The sequence below is a fragment of the Sorex araneus genome, chromosome 4, assembly GCF_027595985.1.
Source record: "Sorex araneus isolate mSorAra2 chromosome 4, mSorAra2.pri, whole genome shotgun sequence".
NCBI classification, from domain to species: domain Eukaryota; kingdom Metazoa; phylum Chordata; class Mammalia; order Eulipotyphla; family Soricidae; genus Sorex; species Sorex araneus.
Genome location: NC_073305.1, coordinates 48775883 through 48797451, shown reverse-complemented (window position 1 = coordinate 48797451; position 21569 = coordinate 48775883). Strand labels below are relative to the sequence as shown.

At 41.5% G+C, this 21569-nt stretch overlaps 1 protein-coding gene and 1 non-coding gene across 4 annotated transcripts in view; both read left to right on the top strand.

Annotated features, from left to right (window-relative positions):
* Window positions 1–21569, top strand: part of SFMBT1 (Scm like with four mbt domains 1) — a 127302-nt gene that overhangs the window by 67556 nt on the left and 38177 nt on the right. For all 3 annotated transcript variants that reach the window (XM_055136228.1, XM_055136229.1, XM_055136230.1), the window contains exons 3-6: window positions 5122–5216; window positions 13977–14217; window positions 18043–18131; window positions 20926–21172. In XM_055136228.1, the coding sequence (XP_054992203.1) occupies window positions 5122–5216; window positions 13977–14217; window positions 18043–18131; window positions 20926–21172 (672 nt within the window). The remainder of the gene's footprint in view (window positions 1–5121; window positions 5217–13976; window positions 14218–18042; window positions 18132–20925; window positions 21173–21569) is intronic.
* On the top strand, window positions 3245–3375 carry LOC129404686 (small nucleolar RNA SNORA58). Its single transcript, XR_008630055.1, has one exon. It is a non-coding gene; the product is annotated as a small nucleolar RNA SNORA58 (small nucleolar RNA).

The following is a 21569-nucleotide window of genomic DNA, read 5'->3' as shown; positions in this document are numbered from 1 at the left end:
GCAACACCTAGTGGTTTACTCATGGCTCTGTTGGCTCTTTGCTCAGGAATCGCTCCTGGTGGGACTTGGGGGGACCATATGTGGTGCTGGGATAGAACTGTATCAACAGTGTGAAAGACAAACACTGTTTGTGTCCACTGTACTGTACTGCTTCTCTCACCCCTGCCTCTGTATGTTTGCATGGGTTTTCTTGGGTTTATAGCATGTGAGGTTCTCTTGGCTTCTTGAAACTATAAGTATATATCTCACCCAGTTTGGAAGTTTTTTTCTATTCATATTTTTAAATACTTTGCCCAAGGCAGGTGTGGGGTGGAGGGATAGGGTATGTGGAGCCAGGCAGTCCTAAGAGGCTATTTCTGGCTCTGTGCTCAAGGATCACCTCTCCTGGTGCTTGGGGAACCTTCTGTGGTGCCAGGGATCTAACTGAGGTGCAAGGCAAGCATTTTTACTTTTAAAAGTTATTCACAATAATTGGTTACGTTTAATATTCCAATCCCACCACCATTACACCTACCCACCACCATATTTTGAATGTTTCCACGCCAACCCCCAAACCCTGCCCCCAAAGCAGGACCTAAATAATTTATTATGAATAATCTGCTAAAAATGATCCAAAAAGTTTTCTTACGGGAAAATGTGTCAAGATTGTTGTATCTCACCCTGGAGCCAGTAAGCCCTTGTATAAGAGATTACCAATATGTAAAATGTTGTGTGGCTACAAATACGGCTGCCCACTTCAGATATTCTAAAATTTTGAGTATAGCTAAGGTTGATTTAATTTTTTTTTAACTGAATGGCGACTTTGGGGTCCTGAGGCATCCCTGAGGCATATCGTTCTGAGAGATTTATTTGCATGTCTCTGGATCATGGCTGTTAATGAGCTTCTATGGTGCCAGCGGCAGTTCCTGTGTGTGACTGCCAGGCTGCCGGAAGGGCAGGGAGATGGGGGCAGGTCGTCCATTCCCAATTCTGGGCAAGTCTGGAGAGTTCAGTCACAAGTCCCGCATTCCTGGGCTTGCCAGCAGATTCATTCATGGATGGGGCTGTCTGAGCCTGTGGAGAGTGGCCTTGAGCACAGTGATGATTGAGTTCTGGAGGTTTTCGGCTGCTGGGGCTGAGCTGGGGCGGGAAGGTGAACTCACCTGCCCTCCCTCTGGATTGCCCCAGATGAGACAGCCTGGTGCCAGGTATGGAGGCATCTCCATGGCGTATCGCTCTGTGATGCTCTCTTCCGAGAGATTTATTTGTGAGTCTCTGGATCATGGCCACTATTGAGCTTAGATGGCACCAGAGGCGGCTCGTGGGCGTGACTGCCAGGCTACTGGAAGCACAGGGCGATGGGGGGGAGGGAGGGCTGCCCATTCCTGACTCCTTGTGAAGGGCAAGCATTTTATCCCCTGTATTATCTCTGCATCCCTCAAATACTCTTTTTACCCCCCTTGGTTTCTGGGCCACACCCAGAGGTGCTTGGGACCACATTGTGGTAGACTGACCCCAGTATCTTCCATGCACACTGTGAACTCTCGTACTAGCTTCCAACCTTCCTTCCTATTTTTCTGAGACTGTGTTGGCACTAATGATGCATAAAAAATATGATTAACAGTAGTGTAAACCAAGGTACTTAAAAAATGTGAAGAAAAAATTAAAACAAAATTGTGAAGTCTTCTCTCTGATAGTTTGTATCGTTGCTTTCTGGGTAGTAAGCTTCCCATGTCTGAGTGCATATTTCTTGTTCCTTGGGGCTGGAGAGATAGCACAGCGGGTAGGGCGTTTGCCTTGCACGCGGCCGACCCGGGTTCAAATCCCAGCATCCCATAGGGTCCCCTGAGCACAGCCAGGGGTAATTCCTGAGTGCAGAGCCAGGAGTAACCCCTGTGCATCGCCAGGTGTGACCCAAAAAGCAAAAAAAAAAAAAAAAAAAAAAAAAACATATTTCTTGTTCCTTGTAACCTGAAACTTTACTGAGGATTTTTTTTCTCTCATGTTTTTGTGTTATTTAGGGTACTTATTGATACTAAATTGTCATTTCTTTTAGGTCTTATCTATTCACAGACATAACTTAAATATACAATCTTTTAATTAATTAATTTATTTGTGGGGGCCACAACTTGTGTGTTCAGAGCCTACTTCCAGCTTGGTACTTGGGGGACCATGCTGTGTAAGGGACTGAACCCACGCCTCCTGCATATAAAATATGTGTTCCAGATGTTGCACTTATTGGTTCCCCAAACTACACAACTTTTGAAGGAAAACAGATGTTTTTATTTGCTTGCAATAATAATTTAGTCTTTATTTCCTTAGTTTTGTCTCTTCTGTTTTGAAAATAAATTATTTTATAATGATGTTAATATCATAACCTTTTTGTTTTTATCTTATATTATTCTTAATTTTTTTTTCTTTTAGAGCGGAGGGAGGATTCTCCAGCTATGATCAGGGTTTCAGAGGCCACTCCTAGTGATACTGTATTAACTGAGTTCATACTAGGCCCTTTGATGCCAAGTTTGACCTGGGATTGCATTGTGCAAAATATAAACTTTACTCACCCCGTACTACCCTTCCAATCCCTGGACATTTGTAGTTTTGTATTTTTGTTGAGAATATCTCTGGGGTAGGTCCCTAAATATAGCACCCACACTATGCCCCATGGTAGAAAACTTGCCTTACATGTGTGACCCTGGGTTCAATCCCTGTCAGTAGACACATGCTCACACACATTGTATCTGTGAATTGCCCCTTTGCCTTTCACCAGAATTGTCATTATGCCTTACCTGCCTAAGGATAGCCTCAGAATAGAATGTGTTGCCAAACTTTGGGATTTTTTTTATAATTTCATGTCTAAATGCAGTTTATATTTCCATCTATCATTAAACTCAGGTTTAATCTGGCTTTGGCTATTGTTTAATGCTGCTATGAATATTTGTTTATAAATACCTATTTGAGGGGCTGGAGCAATAGTACAGCAGGTAGGGTGCTTTCCTTGTACATGGCCCACGTTTGAGCCCTAGCACAACATGTGGTCTCCCAAACCCCAGTAGGGGTGATCCTTGAGTGCAAAGCCAGGAGTAAGCCCTGAGCAGTGTCGGGTTTGACTCAGTAAACAAACAATACTTTGTTGAATTCCTATTTTAAGTTCTTTTTGGATATATACTTATAAGATGAATTGCTAGGTCATAGAGTAATTGTGTTTTTAGTTTTTTGAGGAACCACAATATTGTTGGATTCTTACAGCAGAAGTGCATAAAGAGGGCCTACCCACAGACCGACTGACTATTCGTGGAGAGGCAGGGAGACAGTATATGTAAGAGTAATTTGGAGTTGGTGTCAGGTCTAGTCAGCTTAATTAGTGGCTGAGTAAATTGAAATACTCCTACATTCTCAACAACAACCAAAAAAGTGCATAAAAATTCCAATTCTCACATCTTTGCCAATACATATTTCTTTTTTATTGTTATTATAGTCATCCTAATAGATGTGAAATGATACCTTGTTGTGGTTATGATTCATATGTTCCTAAAGATGTTTGTTTTAAAGAGTTTGTTTTCATATTATTTCCATTTAGAAAATAAAACAATAAACCTCTTTTGTTTCCCTTCTAATCCAACTTTCTTCTTTCCATCTTCAAAGATAGAACTGTCAAAGTTGATATATATTTTTCCATACTTGTTTTGTAGTCTTATTAATACGATTATGTTTATAACCTTTACACTGTAGACGTTTGTTTTGAAGTCCAAATTGTATCTTGCTGTACTTTTCATTCTGTAGCTACTATAGTTGATAGTTCCTTAATAAGATGAAAAAAAAATTTTTTTTGTCAATACTAGTTTATCTAGGGCCAGAGAGATAGTACAGCCATACAGCGCTTGCCTTGGATGCTGCTGACCTGGGTTTGATCTCTGGCAACCCATATGGTCCCCTGAGCCCACCAGGAGTGATCCCTGAGCACAGAGTCAGGAGAAAGCCCTGAGCACCATCAGGTGTGACCTACAAAACAAAACAAAACAAAACAGAAGTGATTTGTTCATTTCAATTGCTGTATGTAGTCCCCCACTGTGGACTTGATATAATTTATCTATACTCCTATTGATTGCTTGTCTGTTGCTAATATAAACAGTGCTGAGGTGAAAATATTGTACTTTTCTTCTTGTGTTTTGTGATGACAGTTGGTGGTTTGTGTTTCTTTGTGATGAACACATAATCATTCACCAATCATTTGTTATCAACTTGCCAGTATCAGACACTCTTTTAAGCCCTGGAGCCAAATTGTTAATAAAACCCTGTTCTTTTTAATGTGCAGCAGGATTATTGTTTTATAGTTTGTTTGAATCTTTTTGTTTTGTTCTATTTTTCTTGTTGCTTTTTGGTTTGGGGACCACGCCCGCAGTGCTCAGGGCTTTCTCTTAGCTCAGGAATCACTCCTGGCAGGGGATGGGGAGTGGTTGCTGGGTATCTCGATGGGTTAGCCACATACAAGGTCCGCGCCTTACCTGTAGTACTATCTCTCAAACCCCAAGGTGGTAGTGCTCCAACCAGGTCATGTAAGGCCTCTGTGTTCTTATAAAGACTTTAGATTTTATTGTAAGTGTGATTAAATGGTAAATGGTATTATGACGAGCTCTTGAAGTAGAGAAATAGTAAATATATATATATATATATATATGGTGGAAGATTATACTTAGAGTATGTTTTAAAGGGAGAGGAAGGGTAACTCCATGTTGTTTTAGAATTTAGATAAAATATTGACTATTTTTGTTCAGAGAGTACTAAGGAAAGTAAGAATGTAACTTTAAGTTCAAATTGTCCATTAACAATGGTGCTAAATTACATCCCAAAGTGATTGTCATCATCATACTTTGAACAGTTTTACCTGATGTGTCTTGGTGAGCCCCAGAAAGATCCCAGCAGGCAGTAGCTTGCACACTTCTGTACTGCTGAGATTCATTAGCAGCAGTACACTAAGAGATGCTACCATTTAGAGGAAGATTTGACAGCTTTGTTTGTGTATTAAATTTGCTTGTTTAAAAATAATTTTAAGCTAGGTTTACTAAATTTGTGTTTTTGGATGTTTCCTTTCATTGGAACTTGCTTACAAATGACTTTTGCTCTGTTTGATTTTAATTCCAGATGCTGGATCTGGAGTGGAAGAAGTTGAATTAAGCTGGGAAGATTACCTCGAAGAGACAGGGTCCTCTGCAGTTCCTTATGGGTCATTCAAACATGTAAGCAGTAGTTGGATTCTCTACTCACTGTCACCGTTTCCTTTGACTCACTGTACTATCAGTAGAGACCCTGGAGGGTTTGGGAGGTAGAAATGGGTGGTCTTCTGCATGGTGCTCAGGGAACCTGGGGCCAGTCTCAGTGACTGACCCTTTGCCAGCCAGACATGAAAACAGTTGACTGAGGGCCTGAGCGTGTAGTGCTGCTTGGGCACTCTAGTGCTGCTGAATCTCTTAAGTGTCAGGAGGGGCTGGAGCGATAGCACAGCGGGTAGGGCGTTTGCCTTGCACGTGGCCGACCCGGCTTCGATTCCTAGCATCCCATATGGTCCCCCAGCACCGCCAGGAGTAATTCCTGAGTGCATGAGCCAGGAGTAACCCCTGTGCATCGCCAGGTGTGACCCAAAAACCAAAAACCAAAAAAAAAAAAAAAAAAAAAGCGTCAGGGGCCACCTGCACCATCCAGCATGTGTAGGGCCTCTGGGACCACACTGGGAATGTCTGGGCACCTCCAGGGCTCATTTATTAATGCTTGGGTACCATGTGGTGCCGGGGACTGAGTTCACGGTCAGGCTTATGAAAGGCATGCACACTAACCTTTTTTTTTTTTTTTTTAAATTTAAATTTTATTGAATCACCATGTGGAGGGTTACAAAGTTCTCAGGATTATGTCAGTTATACAGTACTCAAACACCCTTCCCTTCACCCGTGCCCATATTCCATCACCAACCACCAGATTATACCTCCCGCCCCCTCCCACCCCCCCAGTCCCCGCCCTTGTAAGTGATAAGTTTCACTTCGTTTACGCTTTATCTTGGTTACAGTCCATGTTTCAACACATAATTCACTATTGTTGCTAGGGTTTCCCCCCAAAAAAGAGAAGACAGTCCCACTGTCAAGGAAGCATTTGATGGCTCTCCATTGCTGAGAATGTAGAGATATTAAGTCCCGCTGTTTGTTACATAACTTTTCTATTTTTTTCCCCCCTTGTCCCGCGCCACCGAGATCACGCCTGTTTAGTAATCACCACGCTGCCTGACAAAGGGAAAACAAACCAAAAGAGATGGTTATTTCTCGTCATCAGCCGGCGTGGGGCTCTAGCTTAGTTGATAGTCTGGTAGAATGTCTGCAAGCAGTTTCTGGAACCAAAAGTAATACGCTGGTATCGGCCCGGCTCAAGATTCCACCAGCGTCCCGCTGTTCCAAGTACATAATAATTTATTCCCTTGTATCCGATTCCCACGCCACCAGGTCCGTGTCAGCTTAATGGACATCATACTATGGTTAACGCCACGCGGCGTTTTTTTCCCGAGAAAGAAGGATATTTCTTCTCAGCCGGCGTGGGGATATGGCTTAGTTCAGTCTATAGAGATGGCAACCACTTTGGTGGCCTTCAATATTTCAGCAAAAGACTTACTATTCTTGTTAGGATATCACACCAAAGTCCGACCCGTTAAAGTCCAGGGAAAATTCTGCCTAAAATTCTATCGCTACAATCTTTTACCCTTTAACAAAAAACTTAGTACTATTGTTTGGAGTTTCCCCCCACGGTAAGCCCTGCCAAAAAGGAACATTTACATTACACGTTGCTGACAATCAAGAGATATTAGGTCTATAGCAGCCGCGAGGTTTTGGATTTCTATATGAAGTCCAAGGAAAATTCTTTTTGTAATTGCATCACTCGACGGCAGCGCCTGGGCCAGAAGCTCCCAGCACACAGTTTGGAGGCATTTGGGGGGCGCCGCTCGTGTCCAAAGTGGTTCAGTTGCCTCCGGGGTCGATCTCGCGCGGGGCCGGAAAGGAGCGTCCCCACATGGCTCTGTGCTTAAATGTCCGGCCCTAGAGCTTTTTAAGTGTAGAATTTTCAAGAAGGAAAGTCCCTTTTTCTTTCCTTTCCTTGCCACCATCATTAAGAAAACTTGACATACTAAGTTTTTTAAGTTTTATATATTTTTCTACCATTCAATGTATATCTTGGGTATCTGGCTGCTCATGATTACTTTTGCAAAAAAAATCTTTATAAATTGAAGATAATGATATGTTTTCTTTTTCTCTTAAAAAACCTATTTTTGTTTTTGCTTTTGCAATTTTTTTTTTGAGGGGGGATAGGAATTGGACACACTTGCTGTGTTCAGGGTTCACTTCTGGCTTTGTGCTCAGGATTCCCTCCTGGCAGTGCTTTAGGGCCATTATGTAGTGTGAGGGAGAAAACTGAAGTTGGCCAAGTGCAAGGCGAGCACATAAACCCGTGTACTAAACATGGTTTACTGTGATTTATAACATAGCATTTTATGACTGTTCCTTCGCTCATTGGAAACGATTTTATTATTTCCGAACAAACTGAGGTTGGCCATGGGCAAGACAACTAAACCTATGTGCTATCTCTCTGGCCCAAAAATGGTTTATAATTTATAACATTCTGTGGCTGTTTGTTTGCTTATTGGAAATGATTTTAATACTTCTTTCTCTCATATTGGGCCGAAACATAAATAATAGTTTGTTTCTCTGAAATATAGTTTTATGACCTAATAACCCAATTGAATGGTTAATCAATGAGCAATTGTATTTGTTCTGTGTGATACATTTAGAGTATAAAAAAACACTGCATGTTTTGTTAAGTTAAATTTAAGTCTAGTTGTTTAACCTTTTATTCTAAATTCTTTCTTTTTTTAAAACATTTTGGGCTTTGGGCCTCACAAGCAGTGCTCAGAGAGTCACCAGAGACACACCCAAAGTGTTTGGGTGGCCATTTGTGGCAGAGATCTACCTGGGTCCTTGCACATGTGAGGCACATGCCCTTCTGAAACATCTCCCAAATCATCTAAATTCCCTTTAAAAATGCACAGAAGTGTTGTTTCTAAAACTGCTTATGTCATGTTGTCTCTGTCCCTTCAGTCTGCCTTAGGAATTATGTATTTAGTTAAGGATATAGTTTTTATTGTATTGGCTTATCTTTTAAAATTATTTTATATATTTTATATGTAATTTTTTTTCCAAAGCCTTCTAGCCATCATGTGATGCTTTTGAATTCTTGCTATAACGAACAATTTTTACCATTCTGATAAATATTTACAAATATGTATGCATCTGTATCACTGTATCACTGTCATCCCGTTGCTCATCGATTTGCTCGAGCAGGCACCAGTAATGTCTCCATTGTGAGACTTGTTTTTACTGTTTTTGGCATATCGAATACACCACAGGTAGCTTGCCAGGCTCTGCTGGGCGGGCGAGATACTCTTGGTAGCTTGCCAGGCTCCGAGGGGCGGAGGAATTGAACCTGGGTCAGCTGTGTGCAAGGCAAACGCCCTACCTGCTGTGCTATAAAATGAAAATTGGAAGACAAATTCCTTGAACAAAATTCTGGACTCAAAATGCCACTTTGAAGAGATCGATACCACATTTTTAGAAAATAAAGATATTCTTTTTTTTTTTTTTTCAATTAAAATAGAATGTTTTATTTTCCTAGTTTATACTTTTTTTTTTAATTAAATTTATTTATTTTTAATTAGAGAATCACCGTGAGGGTACAGTTACAGATTTATACACTTTTGTGCTTATACTTCCCTCATACAAAGTTCGGGAACCCATCCCTTCACCAGTGCCCATTCTCCACCACCCGTAAACCCAGCGTCCCTCCCACCCTCCCCAATCCCATCTCCCCCCCACCCCACCCTGCCACTGTGGCAAGGCATTCCCTTCTGTTCTCTCTCTCTAATTAGCTGTTGTGGTTTGCAATAAAGGTGTTGAGTGGCCGCTGTGCTCAGTCTCTAGCCCTCATTCAGCCCGCAACTCCCTTCCCCCACATGGCCTTCGACTACAATGTAGTTGGTGATCGCTTCTCTGAGTTGACCTTTCCCCGGAACGTGAGGCCAGCCTCGAAGCCATGGAGTCAACCTCCTGGTACTTATTTCTACAGTTCTTGGGTGATAGTCTCCCACTCTGTTATTCTATATACCATAGATGAGTGCAATCTTTCTATGTCTGTCTCTCTCTTTCTGACTCATTTCACTCAGCATGAAACTTTTCATGCCCATCCACTTAACTACAAAATTCTTGACCTCCTTTTTTCTAACAGCTGCATAGTATTCCATTGTATAGATGTACCAAAGTTTCCTCAACCAGTCATCCGTTCTGGGGCATTCGGGTTTTTTCCAGATTCTGGCTATTGTAAACAGTGCTGCGATGAACATACATGTGCAGATGTTGTTTCGATTGTACTTTTTTGCCTCTCTGGGATATATTCCCAGCAGTGGTATTGCTGGGTCAAATGGGAATTCAATATCTAATTTTTTGAGAATCGTCCAAATTGTTTTCCAGAAGGGCTGAACCAGTCGGCATTCCCACCAGCAGTGAAGAAGGGTCCCTTTCTCCCCACATCCTCTCCAACAGCGGTTGCTTTTGTTCTTTTGGATGTGTGCTAGTCTCTGTGGTGTGAGGTGGTATCTCATGGTTGTTTTGATCTGCATCTCTCTGATGATTAGTGATGCAGAGCACTTTTTCATGTGCCTTTTGGCCATTCGTATTTCTTCCTTGGTAAAGTTTCTGTTCATTTCTTCGCCCCATTTTTTGATGGGGTTGGATGTTTTCTTCTTGTAGAGTTCAACCAGTGCTTTATATACCATTGATATCAACCCCTTATCTGATGGGTATTGTGTAAATATCCTTTCCCATTCTGTGGATAGTCTTTGTATTCTGGTCACTGTATCTCTTGCGGTGCAGAAGCTTTTTAGTTTAATGTAGTCCCATTTGTTGATCTCTGTTTTTACTAGATTGCTTAGTTCCGTGTCACCTTTGAAGATACCTTTATCTTCAATATCGTGGAGGGTTTCGCCGACATTGTCTTCAATGTACCTTATGGTTTGTGGTCTAATGTTGAGGTCTTTAATCCATTTTGATCTGACTTTTGTGCATGGAGTCAGGTCAAGGTCTAATCCCATTTTTTTGCATGTGATTGTCCAGTTGTGCCAGCACCATTTGTTAAAGAGGCTTTCCTTGCTCCACTTCACATCTCTTGCTCCCTTATCAAAGATTAGATGGTCATACATTTGGGGTTGTGTGTAGGGATATTCCACCCTGTTCCATTGGTCTATGGCTCTGCCTTTGTTCCAGTACCATGCTGTTTTAATTGTTACTGCTAGAAAATAAAGATATTCTTATTGTCAAACTTCAGATATATTCATAAACCTGAATGAGTATGCAGTGATTGACTGCAAGATAGAGTGAGAACCGTGTGTGGCTGTAGGCTCTGAGAAGGGTTGTGTGTGGCTATCTTGCAGGCAAAGCTTGCGGAAATGATATCTCCAGAACAGTGGAGATGGATATGCAAGCTTTTGGCAAGAGTTATTTACAGCCCAGCTTGGAAAAAGAAAGAAGATACCAAAAGGATGAGAAATGAATTAGAAATTAACACTTGCGAGTAGAAAAGGATTAATTTTAAAAAGACAAAGGATGCATACCTATAAACTTTAGGGCAAAGATGAGACTCACTACAGTCTGAGAATAGAACAGGGGGAAAAAATGGGGAAATGACCTTTGCCCCTGGGACGGGGGAAGAATACAAGCTGGAATATTAAAGGCCTCTCAGTTTGGAGTGAGGGCATCACTGAGAAGTTTCTAGTTTCTAATTAATTTTGGGAGGGCCTTGTCTGGTAGGGCGCAGGCAGCCTGCTGGTGGTGGGATGAAACGTGGGACCCCTGCGTGGGAAGCATACACTCTAGCTCATAGAACCAGCTGCCTGGTGAGGGAGTCTCTCCTTCAGTACCCGGAAGCCCCGAGGACTGACACGTGTATTTCCTGGCTCTGTGAAACGGCAGTCGGTGAGGTAGGAAGAAGACGTGTCCATAGGAACTGAAGAGTGGCGTGAGAGATCGCTCCAGTGGCAGCACATGTTCTATCGCATGCGAGGCCCTGAATTTGATCCCTGGTACCACACACTCACCTCATACCCCAATCCAGCACTGACAGTGTGGAATTGTAAGGAAAGGCCCTAGGTTCACAGTTTAAAATAAGTAAAATTTAACTCTATTGTAATCATTTTCCTAAGTAGTAATAAAAAGATTTTTTTTTTTTAAGGGACTGAAACAGGTACTGGAGTGATAGTACAACTGGTAGGGCATTTGCCTTCCATGTGACCAACCTAGGTTTGATCCCCAGCATCACATATTGGTCCCTTGAGCACCACCAGGAGTAATTCCTGAGTGCAGAGTCAGGAGTAACTCCTGAGCACTGCTGTGTGTGGCCCAAAGAGCAAAAAAAGTCTAATAGGTAAACAGAAAAAAATATGGAATTGTAAATTGATCCCAAAAATGTGTAATGTGTAAAAGAATACTAGGAGAAGGAGACACAGAAAATATATTTGAAGGAATAATGATGGAGAATTTCCCGAAATAAATCATAGGTACCAAAATCTGAATCCGAAAGCTCAGAGAGCACCAGACAGGACAGATATCCTGCATCCTATATCCATACATAGCCATATCAAGCATAGGCTTATCATAATCAAACTGCAGGGGAAAGTTGAAAAAACCCTGAGAGACGAAAAGGGGGGTAAAGCAACTATCAAAAAACAGTGATAAAAATTATACCAGATTTCTCTTCAGAAACAATGTAAATAAGAAGAGAGTGAAATAATATATATATAATATATATATTTATTACTGAAAGGAAAATAAACATTTTTACTGAAAGGAAAAGAACTGACCAACTTATAATTTTACAACCAGTGAAATTAACACTTCCTCAAACAAAACTGTAGAATTTTGGCTTTGGCGGCAGCAGGGCAGGGGTGGGGGAGCGCGGGAGGGGCGGGCAGAGCGCTGTGCTCAGGGCCTCCTCCTGGCACTGCACTCAGCCGTCACTCCTGGCAGGCACAGGGGCTGAGGGGAGGCTGGGGATCAAACCAGGTCAGCTGTGTGGAAGTTCTCTCTCTAGCCCCCCAAACTGTAGAATTTTAGGATGGACAGATAGTACAGTGGGTAGGATGCTTGCCCACTGACTTTGAATGGCCCCCCAAAGAGAGTAGGGGAATGAAGGTTAAAATTTTCATGCAGCTGATATGGGTTCAGTCCCTGGCATCCCATATAGTCCCCAGCAAATGTCAGGAATGACCCCTGAATGTAGGGTCAGGGGTAAGCCATGAGCGTTGCTGGGTATAACACCCCACTCCCCCCAAAAAAAAAACAAACCAAACAAAAAGCAACCTCTATACATTCTGGGTAGGGTCACACTTAGAGGTGCTCAGGGACTACTCCTGGATTTGTGCTCACGGGTTACTTCCATTGGTGCTTGGGGAGCCATTTGTGGTACTGAGGACTGAATTGAGGTCAATCACATACAAGAAGGCACATGCCTTTTTAATCTCCGTACTGTCTCTCCAGAACTCTCTTTGACTTTTTTTTACTTATTCCTCCCATAGTCAGAAGTCTGGCACTTATTTCTCACAATATATTTAATTACTTAATCATAGTATATGCTATATGATAGTTCCAGAATTGCCAAGCATTCCTTTGTGACCATATTATTTATCACCTATATTGCTACATTTTTAGGTTTTAGCATTGTAGCACTGTTGTCCCGTTATTCATTGATTTGCTTCAGCGGGCACCAGTAACATCTCCATTGTGAAACTTGTTACTGTTTTTGGCATATTGAATATGCCACAGGTAGCTTGCCAGGCCCTGCCATTCGGGCAGGATACTTTCGGTAGCTTGCTGGGCTCTCCGAGAGGGATAGAGGAATCGAACCTGGGTCGGACATAAAGGGAGAATTTTAAAATTATTCACAGATGACAAGTGTAAACAGTGTTTCAAGAAACTGAGAGGTATAGCTTCTTACACTGTACATAATTTTGCTAGCTTGTCATTATGACTTATTTTGTCTTTTTTTAATTCATTGATTTTCTTTTTAATTATCTGGAATTTCCTCTTGAAAAGTTAATATGTTGAAGACTGTTAAAATGATGGACATTTAAGAAGTTTTATACTTGGGGCTGGAGCGATAGTATAGTGGCAGGTAGGGTGCTTGCTTTGCACGCCGCCAACCCAAGTTCGATTCCCAGCATCCCATATGGTCCCCCGAGCACTGCCAGGAGTAATTCCTGAGTGCAAAGCCAGGAGTAAGCCCTGTGCATCACTGGGTGTGACCCAACAAGCAAAAAAAAAATTGTGCTTAATAGGAAACATTTTCTGTACTTATAACAGATTGCCTTGGTGAACACATTGAGATCTATTAAATTTCTTTATAGTAAGATGAAACAGAAGTTATTGCTATTCTATTTTGTCTGGATCATTACTATAACTTAGAATGTATTAGTATTAGGTTCCTTATAAGCAAATTAATACCTTTAGTGCTTCAGAATTTAGGGGTTTTTTTTTTTTTAAGAATGTTGGGTGAAGATATAGCACGTGCTTTGCATATTGGAGGCTCTGGTTCAGTTCTGGACACCCCATGATCCCTCTCAGCAACTCTTGAGCACAGAGTCAGGAATAGCTCCTAAGTACAACCAGGTGTGGCCCCCAAAGCAAACAATCAGAATGTGTACTGGGGGCCAGAGAGATAGCACCGAGGGTAGGGTCTTGCCTTGCACACGGCTGACTCATTCAATTCCCAGCATCCCATTTGGTCCCTGAGCACTTCCAGGAGTGATTCCTGAGTGCAGAGGCAAGAGTAACTCCTCCTGGGTGTGACTCAGAAAAAAAAAAAAAACAGGAATGTACAGCAAAGAGATGCCCATTTGAAGTATGGCAACATTTCTTGTCCAGGTGGACACGCGTTTGCAAAATGGCTTTGCACCTGGGATGAAGCTGGAGGTGGCTGTGAAGGCAGACCCTGAAACGTACTGGGTGGCCACCGTCATCACCACCTGTGAGCAGCTGCTGCTCTTGCGCTATGACGGCTATGGCGAGGACCGCAGCGCCGACTTCTGGTGTGACATCAGGAAGGCTGGCCTCTACCCCATTGGGTGGTGTGAGCAGAACAAGAAGACCCTCGAAGCCCCGGAAGGTAATCTCAATATTTCCTACCAAGCTCGGCTGTATTGTCAGAAACCTGGCGCTGTCCATAGTCACCTGCTTTTTCTTTCCCTTCTTTAATGTGTCACCTGGCATAGATGTCCAGTTTTAAGAGATACAGATTTTAATGTCTAGGGGCTAGCATTTTGAATGAAAATATCCATAATGATAATATACTTTAAGTAATTTCTTTTTTTTCTTACCCTCTCCCCAATAATTTCTATTCAGTACTATTTTCTGGCTGGCCAGGTAGATGGTAAAATGGGTGAGGTACTTGCCTTGTAAATGGCCAACTGGATTTGATCCTCAGTGCCACATATGGTCCCCCACCCCCTGCCAGGAACGATCCCTGAATACAGAGCTGAGTGTGACCCAGTAACCAAAAGGAAAAAGTACAGGCCAGCTATTTATTTATTTATTTATTTATTTATTTGCTTTATGGGTCACACCTGGCAATGCAGAGGGGTTACTCCTGGCTCTGCACTCAGGAATCACCCCTTGCGGTACTCAGAGGACCATATGGGATGCTGGGAATCAAACCTGGGTCGGCTGCATGCAAAGCAAATGCCCTACCCACTGTGCTATTGCTCCAGCCCCTATTTATTTATTTTGGAATGACCCATAATTTGAGCTTTTCTGGTGTTTTCTTATACTTAGTTTGTGTACTTTTGGTAGGAAAAATGCAGGCGTGATACTTTAGATATATTCCTCCTGCTGTATAAATGAGGAAATGCATGCTGCAGCTATGTCCCGGAATGAATGACCCCAACTCTTATCACTGATGGTTGATGTCTGTTAGATTTTTCCATTGTGAAATCACTTTTAACCTTTTAAATTAGTAAATCTTATGGAAAGATATTTTGAGCCTCCGTTGGTAGTTTTTATCTGAATAGTTACTACTTTGATGATTACCAAATAGTGGTTTTAAATTCTATTTGCAGTTTATCAGTGGATTTCTACCATAGAAAGCTCTTTCTTTTTCCTTGTATACCATACATTTATGCATACCATAAATGTATGTATAGATTTAAGTTTCTTATTCAGTGGGATGTAATCCTTCCTTTGCATTTTTTCATAAATGGTTAGATTTTTTTTAATGTAACATTGGTTTACAAGAATGTAAATGTTTTTATGTTTTGGGGTTATACTATTATCACAAGTACACCACCATGGTATTCATACCCCATCACCACTTCCTGCTGTTCCCTTCATTTGATAACCTCAGTCTTGGAATCTTATTGTTTGTTTTTATTGGACATTGACTAGTCCTGTGCTTTATTCATTTTATACCATCTATGAGTGATTGATGGTATGATCTATTTGTGTTTCTCTTTCTGACTTACTTCACTAGCACAATACCTTTAAGTTCCATTCATGTTGTAGCAGAAGACAAGATTACACCTTGTCTTCCAGCTGAGAAATATTTCTGTTGTGCATTTATACAACAGTGTCTCTGTTATCTGTAGTTGGGCACTTAGGTTGTTTCCAGATCTTGGCTATAGTTCTAGTCTTAGTTATTTTGATACTCTAGATCTGGTCAGTGGGCACTCCTTCATTCTGGTCAATGTATCTGTGTACTCTGTGCCCATCATTCTTAGTGTAGTTTCTAATTTTGGGATTCAAAAAGCATTTCTCTGCTTCAGCCATGAAATCAACCATTGCTTCAAGAAATTCTGGTTTCTGTTGATGAAGAATGATATTTAGATAGGAAGATTTGGGTCCCCAGCATCTTAGCATGTCTATGGCTCTTAGTGGACTATTTTTAAAATTTTGTGAGAAAACACTATTAAGAAGACGCTCTGGACATGAAACTACCTGGTTCACTGTCTCAAGAGTATAGGAAAATCCACCTTTACCTGGCTTTGTGCTCAGGCCTGGTGGTGTTAGGGGAACTGTTTGTAGTCTTGGGGTTTGAACCAAGGTCACTGCAGCAGCCATATGCTAGGCAAATACCTTAATCTTTGTACCATTTCTCCATCCCCCAAAGAGGAAAAAATTTTAAATAAATCAAAAGGAGAAATAGAGGGCTGAGGATCTGGCTCATGTGGGACCGAATTGGCTCTAGTTTTGAGCCCTGGCCCTCTGAACCCTCTGAGCACCTGCTCGGAGTGGCCCCCACACTCAAGTAGGGAAGAATGTAGGAAAAATAATTTAGATACTAATTATGATTAACATTCACTAGGTGCCCCTGAAGAAGAAAATGAAAGCAGCAAAACAATAAAGTTCTAAAATTCAAGAAAACATCACTGAAATAAAATTAGATTTGAAATCCACATTGAAAAGGCTCACAATGTGAATAGGGAGATGAAGTCACTGAGTGCAGCAACTAAGATGCATGCTTAGAAAGCTATTGAACTTCATTTGTTCAATTTATTTAGCAGTGTTGGGGGCTGAACCCAAGGAGACTGTTGATCTCTAAAATAAAAGATAGGCCCTTGATCATTTAGGCAGGAAGACGTAAGTTTCTGTAAAGAAAGGAAAATGAGATTATCATCAGACTGACAACATGCTTTCTGCCAGAAGAAGACCAGGGGATAACATATTTCTTTCAGTTTCTCTTCTTCTCTTTTTGGGGAGTCACACCATACTGTCTCACTGTCCTCAACATTGCAGGTTTTCCAAACTGAAATACTACAGTAACTGCTCAACTCTACCTTTCTTTGTTTGGTCGGAGGGACACACCTGTGGCCTCCGCTTGGGGTGGGGAGGGTGGTATCCACCCAGTGATGCTCAGGGAACGATGGCGCTGCGGGTTGAACTCAGAGCTCGTGCATGCAGAGTATCTGCTCTCTGAACCATCTCCTTGCCCCTGCCCTTTTTTAAGTGCCACGAAGACTGCTTTTTACATGCACAACCTCCTTGATTCTCTGCCTATTTAATGTTGATCGCTTCCCTTTCGCTGCGCTGTTGTTGCAGTGATGTGGGTCACACATACATTTGGTTGTGCCGATCACCATGGTGTAGGTTGCACATTTGGTGGTGGTGCTTGTACCCTTTACTCGTGGTGCGTGCACACAGCCTGGCTCTTATACTCACCAGGGGTCACTATGGTGCTGACACACGTGCTTGCTAGAGGTTGCAATCCTGCTCAGGGCCGATTACTTTTAGTTGCTCACAACTCCCTGGCTGCAGTGGACTGGAAATCACATACTGTTGTCTGTCACTGCCACAATATATGATTTTCCGTCCACTTCAGAGTTGCTGGGACCATGCTTGGGCCCTATGGGAAGCTTTGGGGATTGTCATGCTTGCAAGGCTATGCTGGGTGGGTGCTATCAGGGTCATGCCAACAGTGCTCAGGTGACCTCCAGGGCTGGGGACCATGAAATGCCAGGGATTGAACTGGAATCCCAAGCGGGCAAAGCACACATCCATGACCCCGTTGCTGTTTCCTCAGCCCCTGAGTTTATACCCTTTGGATAAGATTATAGTAGAGTTGGGCTTATTTTTTTGTTCAGAATCCAACTCTTAACTACCCTAACCAATAGATATTTCTAAGGGGTTGTTTGGAGTCTGTTTTGTAGTTTTGTTTTGTTTGGGTCACATCCCAAAGTGGTGTGCTTCAGGGACCATGCGGTATTAGGAATCAAACTTATGTTGGGGCAAAGCATGTGCCCCAACTCTTTGAGCTATTTTGTCTCCTAAGAGGGGGGTTATTTTTAATTTCTATTAAAAGAATATGTTGGGCTTTTCGAAATTCAATAATAAATGCACTTCTGAATTATTTTCATTGGTTTAGTGTCTCTATTTTCTTTTTAGTTTCTCTGTGTTCAATGGCTGACATTTTGAGTAATCGGTCATTTCTTCCCTCATCTAGGCATCAGAGATAAAGTGTCTGATTGGGACGAGTTTCTGCAGCAGACCCTGAGGGGAGCGTGTAGTCCTCCTGTTTCACTGCTAGAGGGCGTGAGTATTACTGCCTGCAGGATCAGTGTGGAAAAAAAAATCTCATTTTCAGTGATATTTCCTGTCCGAGGAATCAAATTGGTTGCTTATTTACCACTCCAACGCAAATAAGCATTATAGACCAAAGCATGAGTATTGGGGGATATAAACTTAACCTGCAGGAGTTACACACTAGTGGCTTGCTTAGTGCTTGCTTAGTGTTCCAAGTGAGGACCAAGGAACACGGCCTCTCTGGTAGATATGTGCTTTGCATGTTTGAAGCCATGGGGTCAATCCCGGGTATACAAACACAAAATAAACTGTTCTGAATTAATTGCTAATTCACAAAAATATAGATTATATATATGTATGTATGTGTGTGTGTATATATATATATATATATATATATATATATATATATTATTGCTACACCCAGTGGTGCTCAGGTCTGACTGCTGGCTCTGCACCCAGGGATCACTCTGGGCAGGCTCACATATGGTTTGCCAGGGATCAAACCCAGGTCAGTCGCATGCAAGGCAAATGCCCTACCTGATTTACTCTTATTCTGGATCCTAAGTTTTTGGATTCTTGTGTAGAAAGCATGACCTTTTGGGACTCTCGTTCTAGAGTTGAGCAGAAGTTGATTCTAACTCAGTATTGGCCCATGAAAAAAAATCACCCTGAGGGGTCATGCCTGAAAGTGTTCGGGGGCCCATGTAGTACCAGAGATTGAACACAGGGTGTCGGACAGAGTGTAGGTCTGTGCTCCATCACTCAGGCAACACCCTGACCCCAGGGTTGGCACTTTGAACCCCTACACCAGGCGAATTGAGACCCTCTACTCCTTTACTCAGAAGACACTGGGCCTCTTACTGTTTACTTACTGTAGACTCTTACTGTTTACTTTCAGCAGTACTTTCTAATTAGTATAGCTTTGTAGCTTATTAATGAGTGTGGAGCTATTGTTTTGTGAAATTTGTTTATTGATTGACAGTTACTTTCTGTCATTGAGTAACATTCTCTGTGGCAAAGGTGAAATGCAGTGTATTTCAGTTTCTCTTCCTCTATGCCTGCGCTCTTCTCTTTTTGCTTATTAGTATCCCTGGGTGTGAAGTAATACCTCATTTTGGTTTGCGTTTCCTGAATGACTCAGGATATTGGGCATCTTTTTGTATGTTTATTGGCCATTTGACTTTTTGAGAAATAAATGCCCCCTTATAAATTGATTTTTCTGTTTATTTTGAGTTACAAGAATTTGTAAGAACTAATTACAAATTCTGGTTACAAGTCCAGATCAGATAAATATTTTCTTCTATCTTTGGAATGTTTTTTTCCTGTTTTTTATTTCTTGGTATTGTTTGTAGAATAAAAGGTTAAATTTTCATATATTTTAAAAAGTATGTTTGTTTTTTTGCTTTTGTTGCTTATGCTTTTGGTGTCGTATCCATGAGAATTTTAACCCAAAGTCACAAGATTTACTCCTTTGCTTTCTTCAAGTTAGTTCCATGCTCCATTTACATCCCCCGTCAAAGACTGATTGGTGAATACTTTATTTCGTGTCCATCTGTATGTTGTATTCTGACTACTTGTTTTATGTTTAACCAGAGTCTGGCACATACCAAATACCAGTAATTTTTTTTTTCTTTTTGGGTCACACGTAGTGATGCTCAGGGATTACTCCAGGCTCTGCACTCAGGAATTACTCTTGGGGGACCATATGGGATGCTGGGAATCGAACCCAGGTTGGCCGCGTACAAAGCAAATGCCCTACCCGCTGTGCTATTGCTCCAGCCCCAATACCAGTAAAATTTTAATGAATTAAAGACCAAATGAATTAATAAATCGCGTACTAGGCACAGACCGTGATTCTCCCACCCTAATCTCTAGTTGTGATTGTGTACCATTTATTCTTATGTTTTACTGCATACATGTGAATATGTGACTATCACAGAGTGATTCTTAACAGGAAAAAACATAAATTTGAATATTAGTCTAGTTATAATGATAGAATCAGTGTTACTTTTTATTCTTTACTGTAGCTTTTAATATATACCTAAGTAGTGAGAAATATGTCTTTAGCTTCTCTTAATATAATCAGAACACTTGCTGTATCATAAAGATATCATGTAAAAGAAGTAAAAATTTAGAACTAGCTGATATATCATTCAGTGGATACATTTGTAATGCAATTTTTAAATTAATGTTTGTAATATAGAATATTAATAAAACAGTTTAAAAGAAAGAATATACATATGATAGTAAGACGGTTGTGGTATGTTAGTGCTGGCAGACCATGTGTTACCAGGTTGTGGTATGTTAGTTTAGTGCTGGCAGACCCTGTGATGCCAGGTTGTGGTGTGTTAGTGCTGGCAGACCCTGTGGTGTCGGGGGTTGAACCCAGAGCTCCCACATCCTGCACGTGCCTCAGTACCCACCTTCCTAGCCATCTCCTGGGCCCATTTTTAAGTCACCTAGACATAGAGAATAGTATCAGATAACACAGTGTCACTGAATATGAGTGGGTAAATATAAAAAAGCCTAGCGTGAAATCTTTAAATCCTGATTTACAAAAATACTGTGGGTACCAAAGTTATAGTCCATACTTGCCTTGCATTTGGCTGACTTGGGTTTGATCCCCAGCACCACATACGGATTGCAGAGAACCACCAGAACTGATCCTTGAGCACAGAGCCAGGAATAAGCCCTGAGCAACACTAGGTGTGGCCCACCCCCCAACCCCAACCCCCGAAATTAAAAATTATTTTAAGTCACATTAACTGCTCTTACTTACGTATTTACTGTGTTTTACCTGCAGCTCCGTAATGGGAGGAACCCTTTAGATCTCATTGCTCCAGGTTCCAGGCTGGAATGTCAGGCTTTCCGGGACTCCTTAAGCACTTGGATTGTTACTGTGGTAGAAAACATCGGGGGAAGGCTGAAACTACGTTACGAAGGACTTGAAAGTTCTGACCGTTTGGAACACTGGCTGTATTACTTGGATCCGTTTCTTCATCATGTTGGTTGGGCTGCTCAACAAGGATATGACCTTCAGCCCCCGTTAGGTAAAGAATGTAAAATTTTCTTTTAATTATTAGGTTGTTGCTTTATGTTTTATTGGTATTTATGAGACGTAAGTATATTTTTGCATGTTAAAATAGCACTTGTTTGCTTGTAAAGATAATTGTAAAAGCAGGGAACACATAATTATTAAATTAAGTACTTTTTCTTAGATTTTGTTGCTTTTATACTTTGCTGTACATATCCAAATACCTCATAGACTTTTGCCCCAACTCATGGTGACCTCTTACCAAAATTAGGGAAAATCTATGTAGTATTCAAATAGCTATTTGCGTTTTTTTTTTTTGGGGGGGGGGTCACACCTGGCAATGCACAGGGGTTACTCCTGGCTCTGCACTCAGGAATTACCCCTGGCCGTGGGATGCTGGGATTCGAACCCGG